Source organism: Halichoeres trimaculatus, unplaced genomic scaffold (genome assembly GCF_033239565.1).
Source record: "Halichoeres trimaculatus isolate MK-OKI-2021-1 unplaced genomic scaffold, fHalTri1.1 fHalTri1_scaffold_9, whole genome shotgun sequence".
Taxonomy (NCBI): domain Eukaryota; kingdom Metazoa; phylum Chordata; class Actinopteri; order Labriformes; family Labridae; genus Halichoeres; species Halichoeres trimaculatus.
In genome coordinates this window covers 24618290-24641553 of record NW_027437188.1, presented here as the reverse complement: position 1 = coordinate 24641553, position 23264 = coordinate 24618290, and the positions used below count along the sequence as shown (strand labels likewise).

Genomic DNA, 23264 nt, shown 5'->3' with positions numbered 1-23264 from the left:
TGACAAAAATTCTGTGAGTGTGTGCGTCATCTGACTGAAACTAAAGAAGACGAAGGAAATACACCACTGCTAAATATGGGCAAAACGCAAACCCTAAACACCAGTGCTGTTTGCTAACTGTGCTCGTCTGTGGTGGTGTGGCAGGGGGTAGACCACTTTTATCGTCTTTTTGGGACCTATAGATGTTAAAAGCTATGTGGTTGCCACTCGAAGTGCAATGATGACTATAACGTTAGCCCTGCATGTAGCTACTGACGTCAGCAGAGTTTCAAAGGTAGGTAGGTAATGGGGTTAAATTCGTGTCATTTGCATAAAGAGCGGATATGAATTCCCTCAGCGTAAATGTGCTAAAAAATTAACCAACTTACCTGATTTTGTTATTCTAAGGAACATTAAAAAAAAGTGCCAGTGGAGTGCACCATGTCACCACCACTTCTTCCTCCACCACCACCACCGCCTCCTCCTGCAGGTCCGCCTCCTCCCCCAGCCTCAGCTCCTAGGAAGAAGCTGTATCAAACTATAGCCAGCAGCAGAAGTCCTGTAGAAGGGAACCACACTGAGGCTCGCATACTGCTCAGTCAGAGGGAGAGCAGGTGAGATTTGCAATAACAAGATCAACACATAGCCTCTGAAGAGCACAACCCTGGGTCCAGAGAGAAAAATTGAATAGTTTTCCATTCTAGTAAGGGTTTTATTGAAGCCTCGGTTACTTGTATGAACACCTTATAATACAATACAATAGTCTAGTGCATGAGCAGAAGGGGGTTCTTATTCTTTCTCCCACCAATTTCTTTTTAAATCTCTTTTTATTGGCATTGATTTTAACACTGTACCGGTATGTTTGTATTTATTCACATGTTGTGTCACTGGTGGCATGCCACAGCAAACACAGCCTTTACTCAGTTACTTGTTTATTTACAACAAGCATGGTATTGTATTTGAAATTGTATTCTGTTGTTGGTATGAATGTTTGTATGAGTGAATGTGCATCAGATGTGAGCAGCACTGCACTTTGTCCATGACAAATTTCCCTCCGGGTACAATAAAGCTTATCTTATTATCTTATTATCTTATTATGATCCTTGTAATAATTTTGCTGTCACAGAACTTACACACCTTGTAAGAGACTGTATCAGATGTGAGAAGTGAGTGTTCAGATTATTAGATACATTCCAAATATCCTGCACTAAACCATACGTTTGTGGATGTCATAATCATATCTCTTTTTCTACAGGCATATAACAGGGGGATAAAATAAGGTTTACTGGTGAAAAAATGGGACTGGGCACTACTGGTTTCACGATTCAAAGAAAATTGAAAAAAAAAAAAAAATTGAACAGGAAAAATCTGAACGAATATGTTGCAGCCTGAATTTTCTGCTGTTTGTTGGTACAGCTACTGTGTTTTGATGTTATACCCACTTTATTTAAATTTGCAGCAGTATGAGTTACAAATGTCCTTACACAACAATAACTACACCCCAAAAGTGGCAGTGTTGAATCAATGGTTACCCGCCCAAATTCATAATGCATATAAACTTAAAAAGTAAGACCACCCAACTCGCATAAGAGATATTTTGCTGGTCAGAGGAAGAAAAGTTTTTGCTAATAAACCAACTAAATTTCATTTTTCTCTCATTTCTAGTTTTACTTATTTTCCTATTAGAAGGTCTTTTGGAAGAACTGTGGTGTTGGTTGTCTTCAAAGATTTACATGTTGGGTTTTAACATTCTCCAGCTTTAGAAAGGACCTGCAGTGGATACTTGTGAACACCTATGTGCCCTCCCTCATCCAAGATGGTCCACAGTAAGTCCATAAACCCCGGCACTCAAACACTTCTCAACCAGCTAATAAACAAAATTACTGATTTAACATAAACAAATGTTACCACAGCAGTCACACGTACAATGGGACCATTGTGCAATGAGTTTCACCTGAAAGAAGTTGTGTTTAAGTAATTAAATATGGCATATTTTGCCAGGGTGTGACTGTGTTCTTGTACTTTTCAGGTGTGGTCTGGTGGCTTTGTGGATGGCGGCTCAGCTACGACAGCCCGAGCTGAGTGTTGACATGGAGACAGTTATTCAGACCGCACTGAGGAGGGGCTACACTGCTCAGGGCGAAATGTTTTCAGGTACAAAATAATTGTTTCAACTGATTGAGCCCGTCTGTTTGGAACGTTAAGAATAACAAACTGTGATAAAGCACAGAGGGTTTTGCTTTTTGAAGAAACTGCTCTCTTAGGCTGTACAAGGGCTAACATTAAACTGCTGTAAACAGATGAGGAATAAAGAATCACACTTGGTTGACTTTATGTCTGTTTCTTTATGAGCTCATTAAGGCTTTTATTTTTTCAGCTGACAACATGGCACTGCTAGCGGAGGAGGTGTGTGGCTGTAAGGTGGACCTGCTGTCAGGAGGATTAAGTGGAAACAATGCAGAGATCATCATTGCACATCTGTGGGGGAGACAACCTGTTCTCATTCCGTATCCTGCACACAAACAGCATGGCCTTGACGAGGGTTCTTATTCACAAAGAATAGTTTTATGGTTGTTTTATGACTGCAACTTCTGTCCAGAAAATAAAAGATTCAGCTTTCTTGACTTTTATGCACAGATATGATGAGGACTTTAACCATGAGCCATGCCAGCGCGGCGGCCACAAGGCGCACTGGGCAGTCGCTTCAGGTAAGACTGAAAAAATAAGTTTCATTAAAAGTTACTTTTGGGGTTTTATTTAGAAAACAGGACAGTTGAAAGAGCAGGACACTTCAGAGAGTATGAGATGAAATGCTGTAAAGGACCCTGGGTCGGAATTGAACCTGAGCTGCAGGTTATCATATTGTATCTTACAAATTGTATCATATCTCATGTATTCTGTCTCACATCTTGTTGTATCTCACATATCATATCTTAAGTACTGTATTGTATCATATTATACCATACAATACATTATGGTATCATATCATACCATAATAAAGGTGTCAGGGTTGAGGTGAAAAAGCTAATGAAGGACTGATAACATTAGTTTAGATAAAGAAAACCATTCAAATTACATTGCTTTTGGCTACAAAGTACATTGCTTCTAAAGGGGAATACATTAGAGGAAAACCTGAAAACTAAAAAAGACAGAGCAATTTTTTTTCGTCCTGCAAACTCTGTCAATAATACTGAAAATAAACTTGAAAAAGCAGTAGACATATAAGATGTAGAATTACCTTCAAATGACCTTGACACCAACAAGAAGTCGTTAAATCTGTAGCAAGCAGACAGCAAGTATTTTTTGTTGAATTTTTCCATTAGTTTTTTTTATTTCATTTTTGAAGGAGAGAAAAGGTAAATTTTTTTGAGGATACAGCCTTGAGAATGCATAGCTCACATAGAGTTTAACTGGTATTTAGAACCACATCTATCTTTCTGTTCCAGGTGTGCTCCTTGGTTTGGACCTGCAGAGCGTGAGCACAGATCACACAGAGCCTGATCCCACCCTGTCCTGGCTCCACCTCATCACCGACAACAGTCCACCTCGTCCTGTTGGAGCAGCAGTCAAAGAGGTTCACATCCTAGCTAAGCAGGGAAAAAGCCTGCGCTACCAGCTGTGGAGCTTGGACAGCGTGGCTCAGAGCAATGAGCAGCTGAGGACGCTGGATCCTCAGAGGGCGAATGATGGGACCCAGTACGTTGTTCCTCTGGGAGGAGTGGAAGCAGGGCTGGCTGGGAAGGTGGTGTTACTCCACACAAGGACAAAGAAGGAGAAATAAGCGTGACTCAGGGATACAGCATCTAAGACCATTATGTTGAGAGGCGACACAGTGACCTCACGTCAGAATAGGGCTTACAAATGTGAACTTTGTGTTACAGCTATGATACCCCAAGGGCTACAGGTGTCATATCATGTTACTGTGGGTGCCGTTCAGGCTCAATGATGACAGTATGAACTGAAATAAGTTCTGCAAGCAGTCTCTCTAACATCATGAGCTGTACTAAGCCTTGACCCAGAGAGGGGGCTGTGTGCAAAATAATGCCTTAAGATATGGAAAATTTCTTTTTGCACATTTATAGTCATCTTTGATATACTTACATGAAAATGTTCTCAAATTTCAGAAATAAGAGTACTTGTACAAATTCACTGCCGCAGTGTGTGTGTGTGTGTGTGTGTGTGTGTGTGTGTGTGTGTGTGTGTGTGTGTGTGTGTGTGTGTGTGTGTGTGTGTGTGTGTGTGTGTGTGTGTGTGTGTGTGTGTGTGTGTGTGTGTGTGTGTGTGTGTGTGTGTGTGTGTGTTTTGACAATGAAGAAAAATATTGAAACATAAACAATGTGAGAGATTTGTAAAGAGAAAACAGACTCTGAAAACATATTATTTCCAGTTTATTGCAATTCAAGATCTGGGAATTACTCAGCTTTCAGCATGTTTTGTGACTTAAAATACACTGCTTTTTAAAAATACAAAATTTGATTCTGAATCCAGTTTTTTCTTCTTATGCTCACACAGCAGCACCCAAAAGTTTCACACATAAAGAAGATTTGTGGGGGAAGATTTATACCTTGTAAACTCTTTATTAGTCCCCTCTTTGTAGTTTCTTTTCTTCCAGAGATGAAAAATATTGCTAGAATTAGAATTTCATGCGGTCAGATGTTTAAAGCACTCGTGCAGAAAATTTGCATCTCCTAACCGACTTAACAACTCCACTCCCACTCAGTGCTGCCTGACACTGACAGAGGTTATCTGGAAGACTGATGTTGCTGCTGACCTGCTGTATTCCAGTTAAAGAACGACACATATGAAGCTCTTGCAGTTATCTTTGAACTCCAACTTGCATTCAAAAATTCCATCCCACAAATCTGCTTTCAAGTGGAACCAAATAAAGCTTTTCTTTTTGTTTCAGTGTGCCATCATCCATTCCAGTTTCACGGGTTGCTTGTTACATAATATAAACCTCACAAAGGCCTTCACAGAGTTATCAGTTTGATCATGTAAATCTTATTTCCAGTCACCCTTTACATCACCACTTCACTGCAAAAACTTGCAAATCCAAAGCAACACTGACTAGAGAGGTTAAAGTGGAAACACCAAAATAAAGTTCATGTCAAACTTGTGAATTTCGGCATCTGTAAACCCAGCACACACTGCTGCTACCCACCCAAACAATCACAGAGGCACTGTTTGATTTGTTCAATGGCTTTGTGAGGCTCCATAGTGCAACAAATGTTCCAGACAAACATGGCCGCCGAGCGTTGTAGTCAAAGGAGGAGGGGGGTGGTGGTTCACTGCATCGTCAATATACAAAAAATCCAAATCCAGAAAACTATGCAAAGTTAAACTTTGGGATTAAACCAGTTTACACTTGGGTGAACTCTTTGGAAGAAAAATAGCAGGAGTCCACCGTACTGGAATGATCAAACAACCGTAGGCACAAAAACGAGTACAAACAAGGTAAGGAGGTTAAACCAAGGCAAAGAAATTAAATTAAAATGTATGTACACACCAAGTTAGTTAACACATGGTCTCACCAGTGTTTTAGTGTTAATGAGTAGTTAAACATCGCACGAGGTCCATGAATAAAAGAAGCCTCCTATTACTGAATGCTCCTCAGGGGCTCTAAAAAAATCAAGTTCAGGGTGCTATGTCCCACTTTCGCCAGCAGAGGGGGTGTTAGAGGAAGAGGATCAGGTGGAGGACTGGCTCTCTCAGACGACATCACTTTGCGGTTATCAAATCTTCTTTCGTCCAACAAAGTCCCATGAAGGGAGCTAGCTGGCTTTCGGCATATTCCACTTTGCATCATAATTCCTGCGCTTGTCTTCGTTGATCAACCTCTTGAAACAGTTCAGCTTGTTAAAGACACTTGGATCTTGGCTTAAGTTGTGAAAAAGTCATCACACAGGTGGCTGCCTTTCTCAGTTTTTTATCCTTTTCTCCAAACTGCAGATAAGTTTCACCATCTAGAATTAGACAAATGTTTTACCGCGTTCGCCCCCCTGCTTAAGGTGTCTGTGGGAGCATACTGCTGAGGATGTCAATGAGGTTGTCCAGTCCCCACAGGTAGCCATCCTCCCTGTTCCCCTCCACCCAGGGTGTCCTGTGGTCCAGTGTCCGAGGAGCAGGCAGGGGAACCGTCTTTCCAAAGTCAATCATCCACACTCTGGCCTTCCCAGAGGCATCGTGCACAAACAGCAAAGAGCTGCCCACAACCTAGGAACACAAAAACCAGTGAGACAGGTGAGTTAAGGCGTGAGTGATTCAACACATGAGCTAATGATGAAAACAGGTTTGTTTGAGAAGAAAGAGAACTGTGTGTGTCAGTGTGCCTCACCTCATGTGACCTGAAGAAGTGTGACTGCTCCAGAGCTGATCGAAGCTCCTCTAGACGCTGCAGGTACAGTTTCTGAGGAAAATAAAATAAAAGCAAAAGTAAGGACGTTAGACTGTGAGATAGCAAACTTCACCCTACATCCTGTCCTGATCCAGATCCTGATAAATAAATATTATAAAACCATGGGCAATAGTGATAACACCAACAAATTTGAAAGTGTGAGGGTTGTGTCCTTGATGATTAACTGATCATGATGAAGTGATCAAGATTAACCTCAAAGCTTTAAGAAGAAGAGCTAAATAAGTACAGAAATGTTAAACATGAACTCTCTGTGAGACATCCTGTTCATCTTTTTTAAATTAACCTTCGTCAAGGAAAATGTTAAGTTTGGTGTCGGCCTAATTTATGAAATAAGCAGGCTAATGTTTCAGGGTTGTAAACTGAAATGTTCTGCAAAATGTTTACTGACACTGCAAGGCAGCTGATAAGAATCTCTTTCCATGAAGTGTTAACACATCAAGCTGCATCAATAGTATATTATTTCGTAACCAAGGTAGAGGTCCTACTCACCCTGATTCTAATGCATGTGACCACCCACTCACTATACATTAACCCTTGCTTGTTTAATGAAAACAATAACTGGCCTAAAACATTAATTGAGTAGAATAGAATTAAGTATATTATGACAAAGCATTAATGACTAAAAAAGTCATAAAATTTAGAAGGACAAACTAGAAAAGGACAACTATACAAATGAAAAAAACAAACAAACAGTAGAATCAAATAGAATGGAATGGCATATTAAAAACATAGAAGAGAAGAGAATATAATAATACAAAAATATAGAACAGAAAAGAAGAAAATAGAATAGAATTTGACTAAATATTACAGAATAGAATAAAATAGAATAGAAAATTGTTTGGTCATTTTTGTTAATCTAATTCTTGGTCTGCTCTACTTTCTAGGAAACCATTGGTCCCTGGCCACACAAACAGGATCAAAGTGTTAGTCGTTGACCTTTGGAGGTGCCAGTAAGTGGAATTTTGTACCCTGTTGAAAGATGTCAAGCTAACCAATATGTCCTTATGGCTTTTAAACATGTGCCAATTCAGTTCTCCAACTCTCATCAAGTAAACACAAAAAACCCTCCTTTATTCAAAAAAACAGGAGCAGTGCACATACCAGAATCTGAGTGTTGCCACCAACAAAGTCCTCCAAGGCCTGCATCACCTGCTCCCTGTGTTTGGTCTTCTTAAAATTTGTGTTGCAAGTCCCATCAGATTTCTGTCAAAAAAAATATTTGTTAGTGTCTTTTTAATTATCTTTTACAGTTCTTGTTCAGTTATTATTACATCAAGCATTTTGCAAGTGCAACACTGCAAATGGCTGCTAGAAAATGGAGCCACAGCTGACTGCTTTACATGCTGTTTGTCATCAGACGTTTCCATTCATATCAGTGGAGCATGCAAATCTGCACTTATTGGTCTGCTCTGATAAGAAGCTCTGGATTTATTTTTGACAGAGCTAACAGTCCTCTTCACGGCTCCACATGTAGCCAAACACTTTGACAGATCACGTTTTTTTCTTTCCAGTGGAGCATGTGAGGTCTACCCAGTAGACAGACGAATAAATAATCACTCCCATTGTTTGGTTTAGCAATCTGGATCTGCAGAATGAACTCTGACCTTAATGCCTTCAATGCGGAAGCCCAGGGTGGCTGTGGAGCTGAGTGTCTCCCGCCACTGCATGTATCTGGGTTTGAGGACTCCCTGCTGGGCTCTCTCCTGCTCTGTGGGGGCTCCAGGGTCCACTGCCACCATCTTGTCATACATGTCCTTTCGCAGGCGAGGCCGCTCCCTGGCTTTTATCAGCTCTTCCTCTAAATAAGTCCTGGAAAAAAACAAAACATACTGTCACAAAAATGCAAAGGAGAGAGAAAAAAGCAGTGAACTGAGTCTAAAGGTTTGTTTACAAAGCTAGGCTCTAACTGCTGTGAAGATGATGAAAATGTTCAGAACAAGCTTGTGCTTTCTTTGTGTGTGCAAACATGTACCTGCTGCCCATCTTACAGTCCATGATGGAGGGCGAGTCAAAGTCTGCCAACAGATCATCCATCAGGTTGTAGTCCTGCTCGTCTCTCTGCACTACACCATAATAACCAGGCACATAGGGACGCAGAGTGTCCTTCATCAGCTGCTGCAGGCACAGCTGCTCACACTCACAGTATTTCTTCAACAAGCGCCCGTACTCTCCAGCCTGGAAGTTACCTTGAAGAAGGAGACACAGAGTGAAGGTTACACACTGAAGACACAACAATGCCTGTGTTAGAAGGTGAATATTCCTGCTTACCTGCATGGCCAGCTAGCTGCACCCATGGGTAGCGCTTCTTGAAAGACACAACGAAGGGGGACCAGTGAACCATGGTTTTCAGTTTCTGCCAGGACTTATTCTGGGAAATCAAAAAGATCACAAACCGTCATCCTCTAGTTTGGAAAAACAAAGTAATCGTCAGAAATGTCTCAAGCTGTAATAAATCAGCTTTATGGTTTCTATTCTGTCAAACACCAGCCGATAGTAAGATTACTCATTAGAGGAGAACACACCCTGTGTTGTGCACAGAGTGACACACACACACACACACACACACACACACACACACACACACACACACACACTTCAGTAGACATTGGACAGATCAACCCCTTTAGCCAAGGCCAGGTGCACAACCTACGTGACACAAAGCCCATTCATAAAACATTTACCAGAGCCACCGCTGTGGTGTCGTAAAATAGAGCCTTACTGTCCCTGTGTGTGTGTGTGTGTGTGTGTGTGTGTGTGTGTGTGTGTGTGTGTGTGTGTGTGTGTGTGTGCCTGCTTTATGGTTATCTGCATTGGGAAACACCAGGGCAAGGACAGTTTGCAAAAGGGACTCTTTGACGTAAGCAATCTGGGCGGAACATGACATGGATTGATTAGAACCTGTGTGTGTGGGAAATCACAACAAACGGACCCTTTAGGATGGAAGTTTGAGTTTTATAGTAGCAAGGACAACTGATTATTTAAATTGGCTCCTACACAGTTTGCAGTCTTTCTGATCATTCCATCTCTGCCTTAATATGCAAATAAAATTTTTACTGAAACGCTCACAGAGTGACAAAGCAGGCATGTGACTGACAAAAATGTGAGCAATAAAACTGAACATGAGGCTGTAAGAATAATAAAACTAATCTTTTTATAACTATATAACGTCTGTGAATGACTGAGCTGCTTGCAGGCTGGCCTATCTCTGCTGTGTTTACATGTTCACCTATCATCACATGCATTCTTTCCACAGCTGCTCTTTTGAAACTCTGTCACAATAAAAGAGTCTTAATGTAGAAATACACACGCAGCGGAAACTGAAAGACTGTGTTGAACTTGGAAGATAAACACTGTTATTAATGAGTTTGAAGAGAGAGGTTTAGTAACTGTTAGTTTAAAAGTGAAGATTTAAGATGGAAAAGAGCTTGCTTTGAGTAAACTCTATCAATTTCCCACTTTATTGGATTACTAAGATGCAAACTACACTTTAGGTGAAGCCTCCTCTTTCACTGTCTAGGTTGTTTGGATAATAGGCATAGATTCTGGATTTTATTTACAAATGTTATCACTTTCTTAATTTTCTGGATTTCAAAAGACAAGAGTTCAGGGAACGATAAGATTTTCCGACAGCTGTCACTCCACCGCTGGTTCCTCATGATGAAACTTTGTGCAACAGGTTGCTGCTTCGTCAGACAGCTGGTAAACTTGAGGATTTCAGAGACACAAGAGGCAGAGAGTAATGAGAGTGAGTACGAGTAGACACCTGCCAGCTGAGCCTCCAATCGCATCAACAGATTAACCCTGAGGTCACTCCTGCCGACTCAGGACAAAGAACGGTGATGAAACGTGAACGCTGACTGAGTTTCACCAAAAATTGCAACATGAAAGCTCTGATTTCTAAACTGAGATCATTTCCTCCACGACATCATGACACATTTCATCAAGCACCAATCAAAGCAGGCAGTAGTGACTACTTCGGTGTCTTGCATGGGAGGACGCAGCTCTCTGTGACGTCAGCGGTCAATTTGGCTCCCATGTGCCTCTATTTAGGGTGCTCCCACATCTGACGTTTGGTTCATTTGTTCCAGACAAAAGACATTACAGATACATCGTTCCATTCCTCCCCTTCAAATAAACTCTTAGCAAACAAAACAAGAGGTGTTGGTTTCATAGAGACGGAGAGGCAGCTCTCTGACTGGACCATTTATAGGGGTCCACGTAGGAGACCAGTCCAGACCAGCAGCACTTCATGACTCTGCAGAACGAGTGCATACTATTATGAATAATGATCAACTGGCAGAGACAGGGCAGTTCTCATGTGGGGTGTTTTGTACAGTAACAGCTTTAGAGACCATTCTTTGATGCACTCAGTGAACTGGCAAAGTACACTGTGTCAGATACAAGCGCAGCAGTTTTAACAGCTCCTGACCCACTAATCAAGGACAACACTACACTGATATTAACACGTATCACCAGAATAAGAGACCTTAAAGGATGTTTAAGCTAGGAGCTTTTCAAAGAGAGATGAGTTCTGTCTGCAATTATACAAACATGAAACAGCTTTGATTAAGTTTGTATTTAAGGTGCATGCTTGTCATTTCGGGTTATGTGGTCACATGTTAATGTGAAATTTGGTGGACTGACATGAACTTTAGTTTCGTACATATTACATGTTATTACACAAACAAGTGTTTTGCATAAGTGGCACTGATGAATACAGATGTTTCCTTGTGGACAAAAACTGGGATGCATCAATCTAATACCATCCTGGTACCAGGTATCGTTCCAGTGCAGACTCAAAAAGTTAGATCAGATATTGTTGAAAAAGGACTGATCCATAAGGCATATCTATTCACTTCAGATTTTTTTCAACTCATTCCCAAATAAAGGGACAGAGAATGTTAGATTAATTCTGCTGCTGGTTTGGATCAGGAACCGTATTAGCCAAAGCTTTGATATACCATTGGTATCTGGACTTAATAGGTTCATCTTAAGAAACCTACAAAAATAATTTCCTAAAACAGCTTTCTGCTTTTGGCCAAACATATAAAATCAGGTCTCTTTTATACTGCTATCAGCTTCATTCACTTATCCTCATCAGTGATGTATAAAAGACCAGGGGGGTGACAGGGGAAGCAGACACCCACATCTCCAGCAGCTCCTCTATCACTTTTCAGCCTCTCTCTAATTGGCTCCAGCTGACAGTTTCATGTGTTTCCTCCGTGGAGGTCATGTGTACCTGACTAAAATTACCAGCTTTTTTTTTTTTTTTAGACATGAAAAATGCTTAAAAAATCTCTCTGTTTGAGAAAGACTTGGTTTTTGCTTTTCATTTCAAACTGGGCACACTGTACAGTCCCTGCTGTCTTCTTCCCACACATCTGAGCTTTTTTAAACACTTAGGTCATCTCCACCAACTCTGCTTTCTCTTTTATATAACTCGCAAATGCATCACTCACAGAATACTTCATCCTTCTTGTTTTATAAGCTCTTTCCATCATAAAGATGTCATCTTTCTATTTTTAAATTATCTTTGAAATCTGTCGGAAGTCCTTCTATGGCCAATCTCTATCCCTGCATCTCAGTCAACAGTATTCTGTAGCATCTTTTTTTACTCATCACGCTTTGGATGCATGTAGTATTTCTTTGAATTTGAGGAATGTCAATTGTGCTTTTAACATTGTAATAAAGAATGAATGTAAAATTGGTTTTAACACCTTTTAAGAATATTTATCCAGTTGTTCACCCTGGGAATAGTTAAAACTACAACCTTTTGGGGCCATTTATAGTGAAACTTCTCAGACAGGATGTTACAAGTTGTCTAATTTCCTCATTATTCAAACACATTTTTTAAGTCTAAATAACTAACCAGTCTTAATTAAATAATAAAAAAAAAACAATCTAAACAGTTAAAAGTGAGCACAGTTTGTTCAACACAGCAAAACAGGAGATCACAGAGTCTCCAAGTAAACATTTTTAAATGAATTTGCAGAGTGTGACTACCACTACCAGAGCCAGTACCATCAGCTTAGCATTAATTGTACCAAAAACGACAACCTTAGTCCTCCGTGCATGTTTCAGTCCACTTGTCTGAAATGTCATTTCCTGTTTCAGAATACTGCTAAATAGCACCATGTTACTAGATGCCATCTGTCATTCATCTTACATTGACGTAGCATTGTAGCGTTATGGAAGTAGCCATTAACAAATTTAGTAACCAAATGTGCATGTCCTTACTTGATCAGGTAACATTTTGAGCTTGTTTTTTTTGCCTTTTTAAATCAAAAGTGACACACAGCCCATTGTTAATTCAGCAGCTAACAGCTAGCCATGTTACTCAAGTCATGTCTGGTGTAGCAGTTTTAGACAATGAAGTGACTACACAAAAACAGGCAGTCTCAATGCTGGTAGTCTTACTTGCTTTTGTATGTATTGTAGTGTCAACAGTATAAATTTCAGGTGGTTTCATAACCAGCTAGAAATTCCCTACAGGTACTTTAAGTTATATAAGTTACATGTGCATTCAAGTCCCCCACATGAGGGTATAACGGTCTTTGTCCTGGAGGATTTGGGGCTTGTTTTGGAGACATAACTCTCTGCAGTTCATTCAGTGTGCTCTGTTTTGTGCTGGTACCTTGTCCGGTAAACACATATTTTGAAATGCATAAACATAAATAAAAACCTGATATGTCATGAAAGCAAAAAAATCAAGTGTGAGACCAGCCTGCAGCGTGATGATCCTGCTGGTTGGCTTACTCACTACTTAACCCAGATAGAGAGATCATCACACAGGACTAAGTACATACTGTGTGCCCGACAAACCATCACTGTGACAGCCACATCCACACTAACATTTTCATCAGATGACATTTAAATACTTCAACTGGCCACCAGCTTTTGATATCATCTGTCCTCATACAGAGTGACGTTCACAAATAAAACTGAAGGCTGTAATAGACTGATCTAAATCTGCTAAGGACAAATGTGCTGCTTTCCGTCTCCTACCTGGCAAACAGAGCAGTAGTGGAGGAGGAGGCAGGCGCTGACACAAGCACACACAGCTCCGGAGACGAAGCGGGAACGCAGCCAGCACAAAACACTCCGCACCATTAGCACAGGGTCTTCATGGGCGAGCGCCACCAGGGATGTGTGCCTCCCTGTTGTCCTGATATCCTTCAAAATCATCTATAACTGCCTCTTTCTGAGTCTCCTGTCTGCTCCTGGCTAATGTTCAGCCTTATTCCTGCTCCAGTTGGTCTAAAAGTGAGGCTTGTGTTGCCTGGTAAATAATCCTCCTCTACTTATTTTTCACAATGACCCCTTCTCCTTCTCTGCAACCTAATTCAAAATATCTCCTGTTTCAACATCCTGTCGCTCCTCCCTTCCCCTCTTGCGACTTTCCCAATACTAAATACCCTCTCTACAGTCATGGAGCTGACATAAAGCTGTCACTCTACTCTTCTCTTTGTGTATATCATCTGCCTGCTTGAACTAGCCCCCTTTCCATTGAATTCCTCTCCTAAATCATTCCTGGCCTCTCCCTGAAGGTGCTAACCTCCACACAATGATCTGTCTTCTCTCTCTGTAGCCTAACCTCTTCTCCTCTCTTCTCTTTTTCATCCCCTAATCCCTGCAGGGCCTATCCTGAGCCCCAAGCTGAGCCAATCTCCTGTCGGATTCATGACCAAGTGGCAGCATGGGGTGTGGGGAGAGAAGGGGGGGGCAGAGCTTCCCATACTCTCCTATTGTCCTTATGACAAATTCCTCAGTTGTCTGTTACCTCAATAGCTGTATGTGTGTGTATGTGTGTATGTGTGTGTGTGTGTGTGTGTGTGTGTGTGTGTGTGTGTGTGTGTGTGTGTGTGTGTGTGTGTGTGTGTGTGTGTGTGTGTGTGTAGACAAAGCAGAACCTGTCAGACAACTATCATTATCTACAGGAGTGACTCCATGTGTGCGCTACAACATGTTCTCAGGTACTGTCAGAACTCTGCTCTGAAAACTAGTTTATGTAAAAACCACATCCCTTTCCCCTAAAGCAAGACTCAGTTTTCAAGCATCTCAGCTGTTGTGGTCGCTTAACGTGAGGAAGGTTTGCAAAAATAAAATTATCATGAAACCTTACTTGACCAAAAAATCTTGCAAAAACTATTATTATATTAATTTTTACGGCCATCCTCTTGAGCTAGAATTTCACATATTTTGAATACCAGTGCTGTTTGAATTTGGAAGGATTTCTTCTTTTTTGATTGTTTTTCAAGCAAAACTAGTAAAAGAAATCAGCTGGTAGAATCCAAGAATTCACTTTTTTCTTTCATTAAAAATAATTATGGTTTTTAGACCAATAAAAAAAGCCCCACAGTATTTCACTACAGTAACTCGATGTGCGTTTCTCACTTTTACATAGTGGTTAGGTATTACTTATGGATTAATGATAAAGTGAGAAAAAAACAGGTAAAATTTCAACTTACTATGTAATATAGTATCTGTAGTTAAAACTTATATTTTTTTATCCCACAAAGGGTTTAAATGTGACAGCCCTGTTTTCAATTTTGTGACATTCTTATTTGTCAGTTCGTTCTTACGCTTTCTTTTGTTTCAGCGAGGAAAAAAAAAATCCATATTCTTAAAACAATAATTAGACTGAAATTCAAATTTATCTTTTTTTTTTTTTGTACACTGTCACTGGAAATCATTTTTAGGTACACTCTTGGCCTTGCAATCTTCTGCTGCTCCAACTATTCCCCAATGGTCTTTTATCTCTTTAGCTGTCCTGTCAAAAAAGGCAAAATTGGCCCAATTTATGACTGAAAATAAATATAGATAAACTATGTAATGAGTGGCCATCATGCAATTGTGATTTGCAACATACAGCCCCTCGGTACATCTTTTAAAGTTATGTGCTCCAGTCTACACACATTTTCACATTTCCATCCCATCCATCTTTATCACTTCTTCTCTTTCATGCAGAGATCAATCTCAACCAACATTTCAATTAAAATCACAACTCACACATTTGTGTATCAGTAGCGCTGATATGGTGATAAGAAAACTATGATGGGTAAGAACTGCCTGCTTTCCTGCATCAAAGCTCCTGTAAGGATCCTTTTGTTTGTGTCACTTTTGGTGCCTCTGAGACCTTCTCATTTCACTGCTGGCCTTTGCATCAGTAAGTTCTGGTTTCACGTGGCTATAACTGAACACTTGATCACCCTCCGTGAGTATCAGATATAAAAAGGGTGAAATTTGGGTCTTTTTTGAGAATCTCTCATTTGACACCTACGCCCCCCAACGTGGTTACAGACTTTGAAAATTAAAAAACAGAGACTCTGTCTCTTTGGTGGTGTTTTTTTGTGCCTTTGTGGATCATAAAGAGGAATTAATGGTGGTTTTACTCTGACACAAAATCACCTAAAAACTTCCCTGGAGCTTTAATTGCCTTTTCAGATGATAAATTAACAATTTGCTGATTCTAGTTTAATGTGAATTGAATTCTGTAAATATATATTGTATAGGAAGGGGAGTGATACTTTCACTTTGGCAAAGTGTCTAAAAATATTCTTCAAATACTTTGACTGAAAATAAATTATAAAATTCTGTTTAATTTGTTAGAAATGTGGATTCAAACAAACATAATTGGCTGCTTGTTTCTTACTCTCTTTCTGTTTTGCTGTGCAGCATGGGTTTTCTGTATAAGTGGTGTGGGAGTGTAGTGTGGGACTTTGAATAATGGTTGCCACAGAAAAACAGGGCTGCCATTGTGGCTAATGTGAATAAGCAGAATAAGGAAAAATTTGTCACGTGTAGGTTACGTGTTCAAAGTTTCAGTAAATTGTTTTGTTCATTTTTACTCTCTTTTTCCTTTTGTATAGGTGTTCCACTGTGTCTCATGAGGTTTCAGGGACAAAATATGAAGCGTCTGCCCAGAAACTGAGTACGGGGAGAAAGAGTGTCTCATGATGAAAGAATTTCTGACAACAAGGTTTAAAATAATATGATCATTGTTAGCTCTGAAGGTTTGATTGTGGAGGAATTCAACATACAACATTCAAGTGTCAGGGACAGAGTAGATACTGTCTGTGTCAGAAACAGAGAACAAGACGAAGAGTACAAAAAATAGTACCATATATGGCAAAGACGTCGCTAAGCAACCAGCTCTGCCTTCAGCCCAATTTTCCATGACACACACTGAACTCTGAATGCAAGACAGCATCGCTGCATGTGTGTCTCTCTCTCTGAGTATGCATGTTTGAGCAAGTATCTACTCACGTCATTGCGCATACAAAACTTAACAGGTTTGGCTGCTCGCAGTCATTGGGCCACTGCTTTTTGAAGACAGTAACAACAAACTCACACCCTTTTTTATGAATTACTTCACAATCAAGGACAGACTTTTAGTGTAGGAGAACAAAAAATGCCCAGTGAAAGGCAACTCTTATCAGAAACCACAGGACAGCGTCATCCTGTTTGCTACAACAGTTTAAGTGCAACTCCTCAGGTTGCTCATTTCCTGGCTCTGTGTAACAGCCTGGAAATTACTTTGTCCACTGACCTGCTGATCATCATTACTGTAACTAACAGACGACTAGAACATGAATGCTGTGGAGAAATGTGATGGAATGGATTCACATGATTTCACTCAACACGAAGTCAGACTGAAAGAGAGGCATTATGAAATCTACAATGGGAGTCCACTTAAAATGTAATATTTTGCAATAAAGGGAGTTGTTTGTAGAGCTACAACTATTTGACTGGTTTTTACAACGTAGAACATGTACATGGGGTGCAAACTTAAAACTGGCAAATTGATTCTTTTCATCAGTTTTTAAGCAACAGCACAGAACAGAATTCAATTTCAATTTTTGCATTTTTTCACATCATGGTGTTACTGGTCACCCTTTTCATCTGTGAGTGTTTCATGGAAGATTTCAGAAATCAAAATTGTTAAAATAAACTTTTAACCAAATCCCATTTTTTTTTGTAACTGTTTGAAACCACAGTTGTTTTTTTCACTAGGTGAAAGGTAGTGGTTTTGTAGATGTGAGGTTTTTGCCTGACAGCGATGACATAGATTACTGACAGGCAACAATGCTTGGCAGATGTCATGTTGGGCTCTGGTAGAGACCAGGGAAGGTTTGTTGACTGTTAAGTTATGCAGGAAATATCAATCAGAAGATTACTCTAAAAGCATTTTAAATTATTTGTCACACCTCTCAAAATGAAGGTGCATTACAGATCCCTAGCAGACATGTGAACATTTATGTTTTGTGGCAGGATGATGATCAGGCTAACATATTTGTAGGCCATGTCAATTTTTTGCAGGTTGTGGAGAGCAGCTTGACTTTATCTGTAATTGATCCTAAATTTAATGACACCGATCAAGCAGATTTGGTGTAGAGTAATTTTTTAACCTTTCTTATAATTTACTTTATTTTATTTTTTTTAATTTTGGTACAATTAATCAATCACGTTGTTTGAATGTTATAGTTTTAATGGGCAACTGACTTAAAGCCAACAAATCAAATATGAAAGTTCATTTCTGTACAACTGATGCTTATCTGTGTGAAATATCTGTTCAAATAAAACCAAAAAATGTATTTGGTGAAAGGTTTTGTTTTTACATTGAAGCAAAAGCAATCAATCACTTAACGTCCAGCTTTATGTCAGCTTAGGTAGGATAAAACAAGAGCAAAAACTGCCTCAATCAGATCATACTGTCATATTTTTCTGTGTCATGTCTCGCTGGAAAATTGGAAAATAAATGTCGACAGGGTTGGTCGGTCGTCTGGAAAATCTCTGCGATGAGATTTACCTGAAAAAACTATCAAGTGCAGCTTCTGCTAGGTTTGTAGTTTGGACATCCTTGATAATTTAACCTCAACAGACAACCTAGGCAACACGCCGCAGAGAAACCAAGCAGGAATACTGGAAGATTATCTCCTGAAAAGGCATCCTGGTTTCAAGACTCATTCCAAGCATTTCTCGTCAACGTGCTTCAAAGCCTTCTGACTCAGGGGGGTGAAACATCACAACTTCCTACTTGGAAACTTTAGACTGCATCTCATGTCTGGAGGACAGGAAAACACTTGGCCTCTGGGAAAGATAACTAACTACTAGATTGTTCTGGGAAGTATGAGAGGTGTAAAAGGGGGAACTCTGATAGGGTGACTAATGATTTAAAAATGCATTCAGACAGTGTTTAAATGGTCTGACAGCTGAGCACATCATGAGCATGTGATCATGAGCTATGGGAGTAGAGGGTCGCATAGGTGTGGGCTGAAGAAAAGTCAGTTTCCTTCTCAATGATCTAAATTTGGCACAGAGCAAGGGAGCCCAGTTACATACATATGTGTCTTCACATCAGACCATAACTTTAAATAAAAATATATTGCATCCCTCACATGCCATGGAGGAGAAGCCTTAGCAGACCAAGTCTTTGTGTTTCTTAATTTGTATGTCACTGTATTTCAAGAGGCATCAAATGTAAGAACTATCAATACCACCAACAAGACTCCAGAAACAGCAACTACTAACAGTGACTGGTGTTGTACAGTCTTATGGATCAACTGTGCAATACTAACTGGAACACATGCAATTCATCATGACCTCAAACCTTTTGATCTGCAGCTGCAAAGTAGCAAATAAACAAATTGATGATTTTTTTTGTAGTCTACAGTTCCTCAACACGAATGAAACTTTGGTTGTTTATTCAACTGCACATTTGATTTTAATCATTGAAAAGGACACTCACCCCTGTCCCATCATCTGGACTACACAGAGACCGGGCCGGAGACAAACTGGACTCGATATCGCTCCCAGTGTAATCGTCCTCGGATTCTTCGAAGGACGAGGCTGAAGACAGACCGATGGAGGAAGAGTTGGACAGCTTCCTCGGTGATCGCATCAGCGCGGGGGACCCTCCACAGCCGCTGTCCGAGCAGGGGGATTCATCCTCCGGGTGAGGATCGAGGCACGAGCTGGAGCTCAGCTCTGTCCGGACGCTGAGCGGGGCCGGTGTCTCCTGAGAACGGGTCGGACTGGGGTCTCTCGTTATGATGAGTTTCGGTATGGTCCCGGGGAAACTTTGGCCTCCTCCTGGAGGGCCTTGACGGTGGTGTTCAGACTCACTTCGACTCCCGGTCTCAGCCGGGCAGTAGATTGTTTGGTCCCCTGCTTCTTTCGGCGGACATGTAACGGTCAACCGGTCAGTTTTGGTCATGCTAGCCTCCGCGTGCTCTGCTTTCAACAATAGTTCATTATCCAGAGGTTGGTCTGGGCTAGTCCGAGTGCCCGGGTCAGCTGAACTCACTCTAGTCCCTGCTGGTTCATCAACTTCACACACAACACGGTCCTGGTCATTTCCCCCCGGTGTCTGGTCTTCCATGGCCCTCGTCGGGGGATACGAGGCATTGTCCTCTCGTCCGGGTTTCGGCTCCTCACAGCCCGCACCGCTGGCTTCACCGCTCCGCGTTTCCAAACTGGACGCATCAGATGAGCCAGCCGGTGCCTCTCGATTCAATGCGTGTTGGATGCCTCCATCTAGGCCGAACTGTGTACCAAAACAACTAGGGGATGCTCGTTGCTCCCCGACCACCGAGGTAACCTCGTCTCTCGGCAACTTTCCTACTCTGTGATCGCTGCGCGTTGCTGGATCTCCAGCTCCGTTTCCGCAACCAAAATCTGCTTCTGTCTGACTGGAGTCTCGCTTTCTCCTTCCCAAACACGACAGCACTTTGTTTTTCATCGGATTCCTGTTTATCTGGTCCCTCCGTCGCTTCGTTCCGCTCCTAAATGTGCGGATACGGAGTCGCTGGGCTGCCTTGCCTGCTTTCCATTTCGCTCTGACTGGTGTGGCGGTGGAATTCGAGAGATCTGAGCGTGTTTGGCCCATCCCGCATGCCGTAGTAGTAATACTGAAGCAGACACACCCTCAGTGGTTGATTTTGAAAATAGTTTAAATCACTTCAAAGTACAGTAACTACTTAGTCACCATCCATTCTTCTAGCCTGGGAAATCAGAAACTGCTCCACCTTTTTTTCCACGCTGACACTAGTCATATCTGTGGAAACAGAGAATAAATGAATAAGTGCATGAATTAACAGTCTACAGTAATAATACCCAGACAATCCCACAAAGCCCCCTTGGTGAAACAGAATCACTGGAGTTACGTTGCTATCAATAAAAACGCTTCAGTGAGGCTTTGAGAAAACAATTACAGAGTCTAATCACATAATACCAAATAATGTGACCTATCATTGCTTAAATTCAGGCTCCTAGAAAATGCAGTAGGAAATTAAAAATGAAAGGGACTCGGTCAATAACGTGCTGAAATTGAAAAAAAAAAAAAAGTTTACCAGAAAAAAAGGAAAATATTACAAATAGAGACATTAACAACATAAATATCACAGGAAAACGTTTGAAGGCTAATTTAAAAACCAACTAAAAATAAAAAGTTTTTTGAAAAACCGAGCTCTTGGCTCAGTTTCTACAAATTAAGTCAGTGTAACACTGCCATCTAGTTGCCGGCCAATGTATTTACTGATCTGATATAGCTGACTCAAACTTCTTTCTCAAAAGTACATTTACAGCCCAGTGAGCACATTGTCTTAATGGGTTTTACATTGAAGGGCAATTTGTTATACACCTAGCTGCATCACACACAACTATTTTAAAAGCAATTGAAATGAATCATGAGAATATTTAATATATGTCATTTAAAAAACTATATTGCTACACATTTTTCTGGTTGTAATACTGTGAGTTCAAGAAGATCACAAACACAATGCTGCGAAGGTATAAAGGAGATGACATGTGTATAAGCTGTATGTAAGCCCACATTTCAAACTACAGTAAAAAGACAGAAAGAAAGAAAACGCCCACATAGCCAAGAAGCTGAAACTAGGAAGCTTATATTCAGAAAATATGTTAGCTAGTCTGGACTGGTAGATGTAAAGTCAGGACAATAGAAAAACTGTAAATATGTGACTTATTCATTCCTCCTTGTCACAGATTCTGTTTGCGCATCATGAATTATCATGGACATTAAAAGGGCACAGTGAACTCCAAATTGTGAAATAATATCTTCTCTTCCTTTGATGATGTTTCAAATATTTCATCACAGAGGACAGACAGTAAGGAAACCTGGAAACATTCCCGGTCCTTTGAATTAGACAGAGTGAGCAGCTGAGTGTTATTCACCATCATTTAGTGTGACAGCTCCATGGTCCGTGTGCTGTCAGAGAGGAATGCTCACAGAAAGGAAATGAGGCAGGAAGGATACCAATGGAAAGAACAGCTCATACTCTTATACTCACACACACATTCCAGTACATTCTTGAGTAATCAAAATCATAAATAATCACAAAATGTGACTCACAGTGGGATGACTGACTGAGTGTATATCACACATGTGAAGACACGGTCAACCAGTGTTATACACTTTATGAGAAGATGGCCAAACATATAAAACACTAAAAAGGGTTTATGACTTAACAACAGTTGACTCAGACACTGTAATTCATAATATCCTGTAAGTAGCTGACATCCGTTTGTTCACTCCCAAAGACACACTTTATGGTCAAAGTGAAAAGTACTCAAAATAATTCCTGTCAAAATCTCAAAGTAATGAGAAAAGGCAAATTTAAAGAACATTACAATTATCATTGAAGCAGTGTTGGTTCTGTTTTACTGAGGCAAGGAGTAGAAACAGTATGTGACCCATCGACAGCTTGAATAATTAAAAAAACTCGAAAACTTAAGCCCAAACTTACCAGAGTAGTTTTAGAAGTTTCTTCTCTGGATTCCCATGCAGGCTGGTTTTCTCTGCAGGCTGTGAAGGGGATGTGGATACGACTTATCCATTAGCAGCTGTGTACAGTGCTGCTCTGTGCTGTCAGCATGTGGTTTTAAAAGAAAGAGGAAGAGCTTGACAAACAGAGGCAGGACTCAGCTGACGTTATCAAGAGACACAGTTAGCTTTGTGACTAGCTTGCTAACGGCTTCTCTGGGTAATGCAGTCCTTGGTGGCTACCAAATCCAGTGTGAGGGTGGCTAAACAGGCATATCCAATGTATTCAAGACGTTTCGGAAAAAAACAACAACAAAAAAAACCCGGTGGACTCGAGTCTAAAAGAGTGACAGCACGAGAGGATCTACAGTGATGCCTTGAAGTGTTAACGGAAATAAAGCCCCAATGAGGTTTAATGTCAAAGAATACTCAGTAATAAGATAAAAGAACTCTTTTATGTGCCACTTTTGGTAACTTTAACAATTACTTCGCATTGATTACGCCTTCGGGTTGTTATTTTTCATGATTCATGGACTAATACTTCGTGTCCATCCAAGTTTTCCTGGACTTATTTAAAGGGTCGTGAAGTACCCCTTAATGTTTCACCAGCACCCCTTGAAGAATTACAGACACATTTGGCCAGCTACACATTTTTTTTAACTCAATGTGTATTTTCTAAAAATGAACAAATCAATTAGTTTATATATATATATATATATATATATATATATATATATATATATATATATATATATATATATATATATATATATATATATATATATATATATATATATATATATATATAAAAACACACACACACACACACACACACACACACTGGAGTTTAAAATTAGAGAACACACCACAATTTTACAAATGTAAACTTCATTCCATTGTCTTCTCATAAATGTATTCAAACACAAGCTAAAGGTCAGTTTTTTGAGCATATTGCACCAGTTAAATTTATTGGCAAAGTAAGATATCAATTTGAATTTACTGTAGTCACTTAAGAATAATTCGTAATTTATAATATATAAATGTGTAAGCTTGCATTGGGGAGAAAACAGATAACATACATAATTT

General features: G+C 40.2%; 2 protein-coding genes across 2 annotated transcripts; one reads left to right on the top strand and one right to left on the bottom strand.

Moving 5' to 3' along the window:
• The first annotated feature begins 30 nt into the window (after positions 1-30).
• On the top strand, positions 31-4931 carry actmap (actin maturation protease). The gene is made up of 7 exons (XM_074679187.1): positions 31-274; positions 388-593; positions 1737-1805; positions 2009-2133; positions 2357-2486; positions 2617-2687; positions 3426-4931. The coding sequence occupies exons 2-7, from the start codon at positions 421-423 to the stop codon at positions 3758-3760; spliced, it is 903 nt and encodes a 300-aa protein (XP_074535288.1). The 5' UTR covers positions 31-274; positions 388-420; the 3' UTR covers positions 3761-4931.
• Positions 4932-5700: 769 nt separating this feature from the next.
• On the bottom strand, positions 5701-22293 carry itpkcb (inositol-trisphosphate 3-kinase Cb). The gene is made up of 8 exons (XM_074679186.1): positions 22162-22293; positions 19143-20450; positions 8663-8762; positions 8367-8580; positions 7999-8203; positions 7496-7597; positions 6314-6385; positions 5701-6192 (listed from the first exon to the last, which is right to left on the bottom strand). The coding sequence occupies exons 2-8, from the start codon at positions 20280-20282 to the stop codon at positions 5983-5985; spliced, it is 2043 nt and encodes a 680-aa protein (XP_074535287.1). The 5' UTR covers positions 20283-20450; positions 22162-22293; the 3' UTR covers positions 5701-5982.
• Between the last annotated feature and the right edge of the window lie 971 nt (positions 22294-23264).

What these genes read in the sequence shown, in the direction of transcription:
- actmap (XM_074679187.1), top strand. Translation starts at nt 421, where the DNA reads ATGTCACCACCACTTCTTCCTCCACCACCACCACCGCCTCCTCCTGCA. An exon ending in CTCATCCAAGATGGTCCACA is followed by an intron (nt 1,806 to 2,008) that starts GTAAGTCCATAA and finishes TGTACTTTTCAG; the next exon opens with GTGTGGTCTGGTGGCTTTGT. An exon ending in TCAGGGCGAAATGTTTTCAG is followed by an intron (nt 2,134 to 2,356) that starts GTACAAAATAAT and finishes TTATTTTTTCAG; the next exon opens with CTGACAACATGGCACTGCTA.
- itpkcb (XM_074679186.1), bottom strand. Translation starts at nt 20,282, where the DNA reads ATGGGCCAAACACGCTCAGATCTCTCGAATTCCACCGCCACACCAGTC. An exon ending in TCCGCATTGAAGGCATTAAG is followed by an intron (nt 7,598 to 7,998) that starts GTCAGAGTTCAT and finishes TTTTTTTGACAG; the next exon opens with AAATCTGATGGGACTTGCAA. An exon ending in ACTTCTTCAGGTCACATGAG is followed by an intron (nt 6,193 to 6,313) that starts GTGAGGCACACT and finishes TTGTGTTCCTAG; the next exon opens with GTTGTGGGCAGCTCTTTGCT.